Source organism: Scophthalmus maximus, chromosome 2 (genome assembly GCF_022379125.1).
Source record: "Scophthalmus maximus strain ysfricsl-2021 chromosome 2, ASM2237912v1, whole genome shotgun sequence".
Classification (NCBI taxonomy): Eukaryota; Metazoa; Chordata; class Actinopteri; order Pleuronectiformes; family Scophthalmidae; genus Scophthalmus; species Scophthalmus maximus.
Genome location: NC_061516.1, coordinates 28969067 through 28981186, shown reverse-complemented (window position 1 = coordinate 28981186; position 12120 = coordinate 28969067). Strand labels below are relative to the sequence as shown.

General features: G+C 41.9%; 1 protein-coding gene across 2 annotated transcripts in view; it reads right to left on the bottom strand.

Annotated features, from left to right (window-relative positions):
- The window catches only part of dnah2 (dynein, axonemal, heavy chain 2), a 59631-nt gene that overhangs the window by 21343 nt on the left and 26168 nt on the right, over positions 1 to 12120 (bottom strand). For both annotated transcript variants that reach the window (XM_047330456.1, XM_047330457.1), the window contains exons 40-54: positions 11741 to 11893; positions 11464 to 11589; positions 9078 to 9296; positions 8514 to 8631; positions 7196 to 7332; positions 6292 to 6429; positions 4626 to 4784; positions 4321 to 4473; positions 3958 to 4049; positions 3598 to 3793; positions 1951 to 2175; positions 1665 to 1769; positions 923 to 1111; positions 490 to 575; positions 155 to 285 (exon numbers count right to left, since the gene is read on the bottom strand). In XM_047330456.1, coding sequence (XP_047186412.1) covers positions 155 to 285; positions 490 to 575; positions 923 to 1111; positions 1665 to 1769; positions 1951 to 2175; positions 3598 to 3793; positions 3958 to 4049; positions 4321 to 4473; positions 4626 to 4784; positions 6292 to 6429; positions 7196 to 7332; positions 8514 to 8631; positions 9078 to 9296; positions 11464 to 11589; positions 11741 to 11893 — 2227 coding nt within the window. The remainder of the gene's footprint in view (positions 1 to 154; positions 286 to 489; positions 576 to 922; positions 1112 to 1664; positions 1770 to 1950; positions 2176 to 3597; positions 3794 to 3957; positions 4050 to 4320; positions 4474 to 4625; positions 4785 to 6291; positions 6430 to 7195; positions 7333 to 8513; positions 8632 to 9077; positions 9297 to 11463; positions 11590 to 11740; positions 11894 to 12120) is intronic.

Here is a 12120-nt window from a genome sequence, read left to right as displayed (position 1 = left end):
ATAAAATGTAAGGTATCAGTCATGAAATGATTAAACCATGATTATTTTTTAACTCTTAACTCTTTACACTCATTTTAAATAGCCTGAGTCAATGTGATCCTGACATCGCTGCATGCATTTACTGTGTGTGTGTACAGTAATGAATGTAATCTACCAAATATTGGTTTTTGTTTGTTGGGGCACATGCTGCTGATGGTGAGGTCAAAGTGTGAGCCCAGTTTCTCATCCATCAAAGCAACAAAGGCCTCCATGTCACCGTGATCCACAAGCCGGTCGGAGAAAACCCTGAAATCAGCAACAACAAATACTATCCAGTTGCTCTAATACATAACAAAAGCATCCATATGTTTATATATTTACAAATTCTACACCTTAGATATGGGATAGTGACAAATTATGACCCTGTCACCATCAGGCTAGAGCTATGGTAAATACGCTATTTGACTATGAATCATTAAAAGATTTGATGAAAGAAAATTGGTTGCTTACCTGAAGCACTCATGGGTCCAAAGTCTAGTGACGTTGGTTTTGGTGTCATGGTAGTCTGGGTGAGCTCTTAGCAGGCCCTGGAACACCTAGCAGTGGTGGAACAGAACAAAAAAATATTGTATAATATAACAATTTTAATATGCGGAGCATAGAAGTAAATAAATAACCTCATAACCATTGTTACTGAAATGACCAAATAGTTAAATATACATAAGGTTAATTTGAGGAAAATCTTTTACCATAGCATGTGATGCTGGTTATCCTGAAACACTAATTGAGGCTAAGTGTATAGATTCTTCCTAAGTTAGACTCCCTTATTTGAAACTCCTGTTGTAATATTCTTGAAAACATACTGCATTGTCAGGTGGTTTATTAATGTGTTGTGGGACACTTGTATCAATCTAACCCATCGACATTATGTCTTATTGTGTACCTTGGAGATATCCCTGAGATTGAAGAGGTAGTGTATCTTGGCAGGAGTGGGAAGAAATTGAGCTACAATAGCATAATATAGTTCTAAAGTGGCCGTAGTCAGAATCTCTCCAATGGGCTTCAGCTCCTCTTTAAAGCTCTCGAGTTTTTGGTTGATCATGGTACTGTAGATCCGCCTGATCTGGGACTCCTGCGTGCAGAGAAGATGGGCTTGTTCAAGTTTGGGACATCTTGTAAATTATGCAGTCATGGCAATAAAATACAAAGATTTCAAAGTTGCTGCGTTCAAGAGAAGGGTGTACCAATTCCATTTCAGGTTGCCCACTTCACAAGAAATATTCGAGAGGCAAGGCTACTCAAGTGAAAAGCAAAAGAAGGGAACAAAGAGATGTAAGGTGGTAAATTAGCAGGGGGGAAAATAGTTGCTGTCAGCCATTGAGTCAATCACAATCTCCTGGGTGGGTTATCATTATCATCACAGCAATTATTGTGTTTAAGAGCAACCTCTGTATAGTAAGACAAAAAGTGGTTGTGAAATGGACACAAAATGGAGGGAAGATACACATAAACTAAATAACAGAAGCTGTTTAAATGGGTGTGGCTCATTTCACTACACTACATGAAAGAACACAATTTATAAATCCTGCGTAGTATAATTTCAGTTTTGATTCATTTGAGTGCCTTTTTGCTGTTTATTTAATATATTTCAGTGACTATTTAAGTAAGAATCAGAGAGAACTTACATTCGGGAAGGTCATGTTGATGAGGCTGAATCGACTCTGGAAGCGGTCAGAGATGTGGGTCCTCCCTCCACCAGGGGGCCCCATGGACGCCAGCAAGACCATGTCCTTACAAAGCAGACACACACCCATACACACAAACACAACATTAAAAAATATATTCCACATATTGAAAAATACACTGTATTTTGAGATCATTATGGGGGGGGCCCAAAGAAAAAAATTATAATATCTTAATCTTGCACTGTGCAAACCTCACGCCTGCCCTGATCTGACTGCCCTTTCTCACCTTGACAAACTTTCGGGTCTGTTTCTCGCGGTCATACCAGAAGCCATAGTCGATCCAAAGGCGCAGCAGCTCCAGCGGCGGCTGGGAGCCAAAAAGGTCATGGGCTGGCATGTTGAGGTCATCCAGGAAACAAAGCAGTCGCTTCCCACCTGTCGGCACAAACACGCTCTTGGTTCTCTTTTCTATTCGGCTCTCCATGATGGCCTGGATGTTATTAGAGGTGGTCTGGACAGCGGTGGAAACAGAGAAAAAAACAGAGATGAAATGATGTTTCATTGTGTTCATTACAACTGTTTAAACCCTCAGAAACGTCATTCACTATGTGGAAATACTGAGAAAATACATTAAGATGTTTAATGTCAGTGGTTCATCTCTAAGTGTAGCTGCGTACTTGTGTAAATGACTTCAGCTTAACAACCAAGATAACAGTAATGTGGTTCATTTACCCCAGTTTACTTTATTTGCTTTAATATTCTAACTTACTTTTATATTAAACAGTAGGGACAGCTGTGCATAATAATGTAATAATTGCTGTTACTCAAAGAAAAGTCATGGGAGTTTAATGGTAATAGTGAGGAGGACGTGCTGGAGGGTGGAGCCGGAGCATGGTGATGATGGTATTGGTAGTAAAGGTGAATGAGTGTCTCCATCCTCCAAAGCTCACTAATAGCACTTCATCAGAGTTATCCAGCTCTGACATGATTCAGTCAAATTGCAGCAATACGTCCCTTTTATATTAATTATACTGTCACCACGAGCCACCATGTGGGGGCACACTGGTGGCTCACCTGGTCAGGCCATGTGACAACCCACAATGACATCACCAATTGGTTTGTGGACTGTTGTTTTGAAGCCTTGAGTTTACCATTTACTTGAGTTTACCATTTTGGCCGGCGCCATTTTGTGTTTTACGACCAGAAGTAGCCATATGTGGAGGACTGGGGAGTGGGGCCTCACTGAGAGCTTGTCCACTGCACATCCACCTACCGCTGCAACCATGCACACATTGGATGGTACTAGCTGTCAATCATGATGTATCCATGCCTCAATGCATACTCTGCTTTATCATCTATTTCATTATAAATGGGACCATAATTTACTAAATGAACATTATGGTGTATTGAAGAAGACTTGAAACTAGAAATTGAACCATAAACTCCTCAGGAAAATGTTTACTGACGTTATGAATCAAGGGAGAAGTACAGTCATTTTCTCACAGACTTATATTGAAACTGACTTCTTTTTGCAACCAGTGACTTTGCCCTCTGCTGGTCATTCAAGAAAATACAGGTTTTAGACACTTCCGCATTGGCTTCGCTTTCCATTTTCTGCACGTCATCTCCTGCCTTTCCTGCCAGTAAACATATAAATCTGCCTCATGCTATTCATATTCTAGCTTTGATGAGACGAGGCTGAGGGGTAGATACGTCTGCCACAGCAGAACAAATTAGGCCTATTCCAATTACAACATTTAGCTTTGAGGAAAATCAAGAGGGCGGACATGTGAACAGAGAGAGACACTCTCCTGTTACTAAGTACATATTTACTATATTTTTAACAACCCCTTATCTTATAAACGGGTTTCTACAATGACAGAGGAACAGGAACAACGAACAGACACACACAAGAGCATGCAAAGGTCCTAACCTGTGACGACATGTTGATAGTGAGGGCAGTCCACTTTTTATCCAAGCTCTGCAGGACACTCTGGACCACAGAGGTTTTACCGGTGCCCACTGGCCCAGTGAGTAGCACTGGGTACTGACCCAACACCAGAGCCTTAACCAGGAAATTGTAGCGCACTGTGTCCACTGTAGGGACCATGATCTTGTAGAATGGAGCACTGCAGGATGGGGACAGAGGGAGAGATACACCATATATGTAATATCCATTTTATGTGGGTCATGTCATGTAGTTATTCAGTGAAGTGAATTGACTTGACTGGCAGAAAGTGAAATGGATAACACATCTACACACACAGGAACATAGGACCACCAAGTTTCCTACCTGGCATTGTAGTGCCAGTCCTTTGGCAGCTTAACTTCAAATGAGGCCCAGTTTTTGTGCTTGGTGTCCACAAAGTACTCATAGACTGTGTCCTGAAAGAGTTTACATAAAACGTTCAGTGAACTTTGCAGCCTGGAGACAGATTCATTCAATTTTCAGTATCATCAGTATTGTCAGTATTATTCCTGTGGTGCATTTAAAATGCAGACATCAATCCAACCGAACCAGGTTGTCATTCTAAAACCACGTGGACATCATGCTGATATAGTGTAATATTAGTGTAATGACTCTCATGGTCTGATTTGGCAGAGAACAGACATTTTTAAACTAGTGTATAGCAAAAATGACGAATGGACGGAGGACCTTGATGGGGAAGTTGCCCTCCTGCCCTCGAAGGAAGATGTCCATCTTCTTGCGGCCATCTTCGTCTACAGAAGCACATACAGACCAGATGAGGCTGAAGATGAACCAAAGCTCCACCATCCTACCCAGGTCTTCTGTGTTTGAGGTATTCACCTGGAGAAAAGGAAAGAAGGAAAATGACATTGGGGACGCTTAGGACAATTACACCAGAGGAAGAATCAACAGTTAAGTATGTCTGAAAAAAAATGTTGTCCATCGGAGGGATCGCAATATGAGGTGGAGGTCACAGATTGCACTTTACTTACCCCATTGCTTGGTGTGGCCAGGGAGTCATAGAGGCGGCAGAGAGAGGTAACTCCATTCAGCTCAGTGATGGGGATCAGCTCCTTACAGTTAGTCTTCTTAAAGTTCAGTGTGCTCTCCACATACTGATCAAACAAACGCTTTAAATGTTCCACTTCAGCCTGTGGAGACATGGGGAAATGGAGTGAGATGGAAGAGAACTGGTAACAGAAAATAAGGGAATTAAATTGCAGTCATTCATAAATTTCCTGGAAAAACAGTGCAGATGCAAACAAGAGCAAAATGTCCAATGTCAAACACAAATGAGTGTTGACTAGCTATGTTTTTTGCAAGTTCTAAAGAAATACAGAACACCCCAAAAATGGTATAACTCGCCGCAGATATGCTGTCAATGTTAGAATTAACTGGAAGCTGAGGTATTTTGGTGCAGCAACTGCCGTGATATGAGTGGAACTGATTACAGTTGTGCAAACAATGAGATTACAGGCAAATTAATTTCAAAATCTTAATGTTCCTCTCCTTCTGTGTATATTTGCAATCCACCATTAATGTCTTTAAAGTACAACAAATAGGTTTTTGCAAAGTGTGGAGTGTATTTGCAAAACTTACATCCTATTTATGAAACAGACTGCTTCCTTACATCTTGAAACAAACAAATACCAAATCGAGTTTGAAGATTTTCTAATTACAATTTTGAAAAACACACTAGGTTAGTTAGATTAAATCCCTGTGTCTCATCAAAATATTTAAATAGTTAACGAAGCTATCCACACTTTGCAAGCAGCGAAATTAAATCTGCAGGATTTTGGAGAGGCGCGAGTGTGACCTTGCTCTACTGAGCAGAAGATAATCCACTCAAATTACGGAGGGAGTTTGTGCCTCCTCCTGCACATTCAGTGTGCCAGTGGGCGCCCTGAGAGTATACTGCACCAGGAGCTTTTGCCATCACTGCTCTGCCACAGCTCCGTGCCTATATCATATTATGGGTCACATCTTGTCACACGTATATTTGCGGGTCAAGTTGATTTTGAGATAATTGTAGGTAACAGATTGAATGAGTTTCTGAATGTGTCTGTTGGGATTACAAAAAATCAACCCCACACGTGTGAACTGGTATAAAATATATTCTTGCTAATATGATTTATTTGTGGCATATAGAATGGATAATTTCACGTGTTATATATATCATTTGGATATGCATCTATGAGCATAAACCACAACTGCAAATATTTTTCAAATATTTTTCAATGGAAAACTCACTGTAATAATCCTTTGCGCATGACAGAAAAAAAAAACATTGTCTCAAAGTGTGAACTTTGATTTTTATAAATGTCATGACAAATTTGATGACACTCATCATTACACTAGATAGTTTTACCGTAAAACTTCATCTGTCAATAAAGGCTTTCTCCTCCAATTTGCAGATAAAAGACACAGAACACTATATAATGTTAGATCCAATCCTGTTGCCGTGAATTACGTTTTCTGATTTAATGCTGTTACACTCATGTGGATGATTTTGTTGGAAATCTTTTAAAATCTCAATATGTATTTTGAGGCACATATCAATTTAAAGCTGTTTACGTGGTAAATTACAGGAAAAAGACTTGCAAGCAATGAAAATTGCATAACCACTACAGTACTTTTGCTTGCTTTTGTGCATTGTACCTTGTGTCGCTTGTCCAGCCAGGACTGAACAAAAGGCTTCCAGCCCAGGTCAGTGGAATCATTGTAGACCATCCCACAGCGAGACACTGTAGCAGGAGAGGCCATTGCCAGGTTCTCCACTTCAAACAGCAGAGACACCTAGGACAAAAGCATTTACATGTCAAGATCATTTTACTGCACATAAATTGAGTACTATGAATTAGATTCTATGATGTTAATAGTATATTCAGTATAAACAATACAGTGTCACACAAGAGTACAGCTATTGTAAAAGATATTCAAGATTTCATTGTGTTTTCAGTGTTCTACACACAAGAAAAAATCAAGATAAAAACAAACAGCAAAGTCAATAAACTTTTCGCCTCATTAGTTTGTGGTAAATTTCATTTAATTTCTCCCTCTTTAAATCATGTAAAGCACACAAACCCACAAACACAGTGCAGTTTTCTTGGCTGTCGCTTTATTCCAGTTCCTGCGAGAGCCAGAATCTCGTCTCAATGGATCAAACCAGCTGAGGGGCTCCCTCTCAGGTTTCAGCTACTCTTATTCCATATTTGTGCTTTTGCTTTGTCAGATTTACAAGACAGAAAGCAAGACAGCCCAGTATGTTTTCATTCGGAGAACCTTTAGCTGCTGCCCAGAACTAAATTGAGCAAACTACTTCCCATTTGGAAAATTGGTGAAACTTGGCAATGTCTAGATGTGTGTTGTTTGGAAAGATAAAAATGATGCTGTTCACATGTGCACACAGGCTTTCTAAAAGTCATGGTGACATGTAACACAAAGACAAACATGTGTAAATATTCTAATTAAAGATGGTTGAATGTTAATGTTCTCAGCAACACCCATGCTTTCCCTGCTATGACAACTCCAAATGTCTCCGGTGAAAGGGCTCTGTCCTCACCTGCTCAGGCATGGAGATTCTCTCTCCATTGATGAGTGTGAGCACCTTGTTGTCATCCATGACAGAGTTCATGCTCTCTATCCACAGCGTGTCAACAGGCCCGTCAAACACAATCCACTTCTCATCTGGTTTCTCATCTAAAGAATGGAGAGGAGAGGCAACAGACAGTGACAGAAAGAAATCAAGTGATTTATAATATGCTAATATAATAGAATATATATAATATACGGTGGCAAAGTTCAGACGTGTGATGCTTTCCAGTTTATAGTTTAATTAAAACCTTTAGGTTTTAGATTCTATACCTACAGAAATATTGATTCCACAAAACCTGAGTCAACACTAAAAGAGTTTGTGTGGTGTTTGGTAATCAAACTGCTTTCAGACATTCAGTGAAGCCCAGACATTTTCCCGAACTCATCCAGAGGAGTTGTATGTGAGAACGCAAATGTCCACAAATCCGTACAGTGTCCAGAACTTTTCCTGTCAGCCCTCTGGTCAAATGTCTGGAGAATGTCCGAGTGAGCCCATGTGAGAATACAGAAGGAAAATCTCCGGAAAATTCATAGTGAGTAACAAAACAATCCCGAAACAATTCCGCATCCCAACTATCGTCATGTCCTGCCTCCTGCTGCTCTACACAGCACGCCACAGAATGTTCCAGGGATTTTCCTGCTGTTGTGAACTGATTCGGACAATCTCCCTCTGCGTCCATCAAACTCCGGAAAACATGTTCCAGAGTTCACCGCTTTAGTGTGTATATGCATTACTATTCTAAATATGTTCAGCATCATTTGTGTTTTGTGCAAGGCCCAAAAAATTTCTCTTTGGAGCTTTACAACAACAGCCTTACAGCCTGGCAAGGAAAAAAAGCGGCCTACTATCCCAGTTTGGTGGCTGGACTCCGAAAAGAGTTACAATGACATCCATAAGGGGCCTGCAGGTCTGTTGCCATTATATCTTTTGGCACTATTTGTAAATCAGTAAATCGTAGATAAGGTTCCCTGCCCTCCATTTCATCAGATTGATGAATAGTGAAACAATTTCAGATGCACTCTCACGCAACTGAGTACAGGCTGCAGACTGAGCACAGTAAGCTGCCAAAGATTTGATCCATGTAAAGATGCCGAAGGCCCTTTACACACTACATTTTGAGGTTTAGTGTAACAACTTTAAATCATTTTGTGTTAAAAAAAAAATAAGGCTTGTGCATAAATGGATGATCTATGAGATTACAAAAAGGAATGAATTGTCGGTCCCTACTATGTGCTCACTAATACTACATGCAGTGTTTACAGCAACGTTATTTGAGTGTCAGCACCTGCGCAGGCGAATCTCATGAGAGACGATAGCACTCCGTCAGTCCACTCATTGGTGGTGAGGTCATTTTCTCCGTAGAGCTCTCCCAGACTCATTGCCTTGGGGTTCAGAGGATACTCCTGTTGGGCCATAAGGTGCGAGGCACGAGAGAGAAGACGATGAAACAAACGTGAAAGATGGAACAAAGAGCATTTTAGTAAGGGATCATGACCGTCCAAGACTGTTCATACAGAAATCATGATAGCACTTGAGAACAGTGGCTTTTTCTGCAGAATGTTCTGAGGACTAAATGGTAAAAATAGGAAAAAGGCGAAAATAATTTTTCATTAGTCAAATCTGCTTGCGGCTCTTTCCAATGAAATACTTATGAATTGAGGTAAGAGAGAAGGGAAGTCAGTCTTTGGCCACGCCTATACTCATACTGCAGTTATCTTTCTGAACTGTTTTACTGGAAATGCTTAACTAGTGACTTTCTGCTGGTGAGATATACGCATTTTCACCAAACCGGTTTCAAAGCAAATAGAATAGAACCCTCAAACTGTACTTCTTTTCCAGTCACACCCACCTGGACATGCAGGAAGTCGGGCACTCCCTTGTGGTGCAGGGCAGTGATGGCACTCTGCAGGGTCTTCCAGGTTACAGTCTTAGCGCTGCCGGTCTTGCCCACCAGCATGGTGGAGTGTCGAGAGTTTTTGGTCTCATAAAGTTGAATGACTTTGGTCACGGCGAAAGGAGTCACCTGCAAGCCGCACCGACGAAGCTCCACCTCTATGGCCTCCTTCAACTGCAACAAAATGACAGGTCGTCAGCGATGGTGATACCCTGACTGATCTATGATATACTGGCTGTGATGTCTTATCCCAAGACTCCAGTCCATCACCCATCCCCGCCAGGGAGGCGACTCATTCGATTCGTTTTGAAGCATGATAACATCTCGCGACAGATGATCTGGCCTAAACAAAGCCCTGATCTTAACATCATCATCATCATCAGTCTGGAATTACACGACAAGACAGACACTACTGAGGCAGCCTACATCAGAAGAAGAGCGGTAGCAAGTTCTCCAAGATGCATGGAACGACGCAACTGATAAGAATGTGCAAGTGTACCGGGAGAACTGCTGAAGCTGTGGACTAGGCAAAATATTCAATCCATTTAGTTTTGCTTTGTTTGCCGCAATTTGTATGAATTAACTCTATTCATGATATTTGAAAGCAACATTCTTACTATATCCTGAGGTTGACAGAAGTAGACTAAGGTGAAGACAGACGGGTGGATGACGACAGTAAGCCAGACAACAGACAGGAAGAGTTGAACCTCCTCCCACAGCCTTCACACAGAGAGGACGGATGTCTCCACTCTAGGCATCAGAGCAGATGGCTTATAGTAGACACTACCCAGCTAAACATAGCTGCATAAAACACACTCCTGCCCAACTAATGGAGTCTGGCTGGGCCTTCGTCTGGAATGGGATGCATGACCAAGAGCACGCACGTGCACAGACATTTAAGGCAAATATGCCCTTAGATACAGTCATGCACACAAGTTGCTGTGATTGCTTGTTTTTTTGCTCTTATCTTCACTCCATCCACGGGTGTTTTATATAACATTCGGGGGGAGGAGTTAACTGCACTTTCTCGCTAACAGCTACTAGCTGCTGCTGCCTCACTGGTTTGGAAGCGTCATGTAAATTTTCTATTTCCGCTCATATAGTTGTCTGTGAAATGACTACGCAACTGCATTTATACTCCGCTCACCCAAAACAAATGTGAATGCCAGGTGGAGATGGGGTAAGAGAGACAATGATTACACAGAAGCTGCAGTGACAGTAATGGCGTCTAAATGTTGAGTTCCAGCTTCCGTATTGGTAAGAGCATGTTTTTGAATGTATGTCAGCGTTACATTTGTTTGTGTTGCTCTACATAAAAACCGACCCTGTCTCATCTGCAGCCTCACTCTCATGGTCATCATCATCACTGAGCTCCTGCCTTGAGGAGATAAAGGCGTGGATGACAGAAAACCTTCTCTGGTCAAAATATACCCCTGTCATCAACAGTCACCAACCTGGGTGTAAGATTTGACCCTAATCTTACATTTGACACCCACATTAAACATCTGTGCAAGACCTCCTTCTATCACCTCAGGAACATTGCCAAACTCCGTCCCACACTCTGTCTGTCAGATGCCAAAAACCTTGTCCACGCCTTCGTCTCCTCAAGGCTGGACTACTGCAACGCTCTCCTCATCGGGACTCCTGGCAAGAGCATTCAAAAGCTTCAATACGTCCAAAACAGCGCCGCTAGGATCCTGATGAGGAGACGAAAATATGACCACATCCCACCCGTCCTTCACTCACTCCACTGGCTTCCTGTCTCTTTCAGGATTGATTACAAAATCTCCCTACTCCACTATCAGTGCATCCATCGCAATGCCCCTCCCTACCTGAAAGATCTAGTCTCACCACAAACCTCCTCACCCAACCTCCGCTCCGGAAACAAAACCTTCACCCTTCACTCCTCCAGGACCAGGCTGCGCACCATGGGGGATCGAGCCTTCTGCTCAGCCGTTCCTCGCCTGTGGAATTCCCTTCCAGACCACCAGAGGGCTCCACAAAGCACTCTCTCTTTTAAGAAGGGCCTGAAAACCTTTTTTAAACAAGCATACCCCTAAATTTTGGTACTTTTTCTTCCACCAATTTTTTTCTTTTTAAACCTATTTTTTATTTGTTATTTCTTGTTTCTACTCTGTAGCACTTTTAGATTGCTTTTAGCAATGAAAAGTGCTCTTCTTATTATTACGATGAACATTAGAAGCTGACAGCTCTGAAGGGCTGGGACATGAACCGCTTGCCTAACTCTGCTTCGTCTTGCAGCTACTTGACTGCGCAAGGAATAATCTTGTTGATATTTTGCAAACAATGAAAAGGGAACACGGCTGACCCATCAACTTACCTTGCCATAATCTGCAATGGGTGTTTCCATGGCAGGGAACAAGTCCTGGGTGATACCATTGAACAGTGGCAGGTCACTAGTGGTCAACTTAGCAATGTTCATGTCTTTCATAGCCATCAACAGGATCTGAGGAGAGAAGGACAAATGGTAAATGGACTGTGTTTATCAAACAGCATTTGCTGAGTTGCTGAGTTGTAGAGGAGGGACAGTAAAACAAAGTCCTCAAAAAACAATATTTGTGCATGAGAGGGAGTAACAAAGAGAGAGAAGGACCTACGTCTTCATCGGGAACGTTGTGGCAACAACGGCGCTTCTTTCCAGCATTACGGAGCAAGGAGGTGAGAGCACGCAGGCCAAAATCATAGTGGTCCTGTTTAGACAGCTGCTGCACCGCCAGGGAGTACAAGGTGAACACCTTCTTAGCCAGGAGCTGTGGGAGCAAAGATGGAGGCAGACGTGGAGAAAACATGAAGACCGAGACAGAAAAGGAAGAAGCAAAGAAGGAGAGGAGGAGGAAGATGAATGTCATCCCAAATATGAATGTTTCATTAAGGCTGTGATAATTCAACAATATATACATTACAAATCAGTGCATATTCGGAAACTAGTTTCCTTACAGTTTCCTAAAAGCTGATAAGAATGTGCAAGTGTACCGGG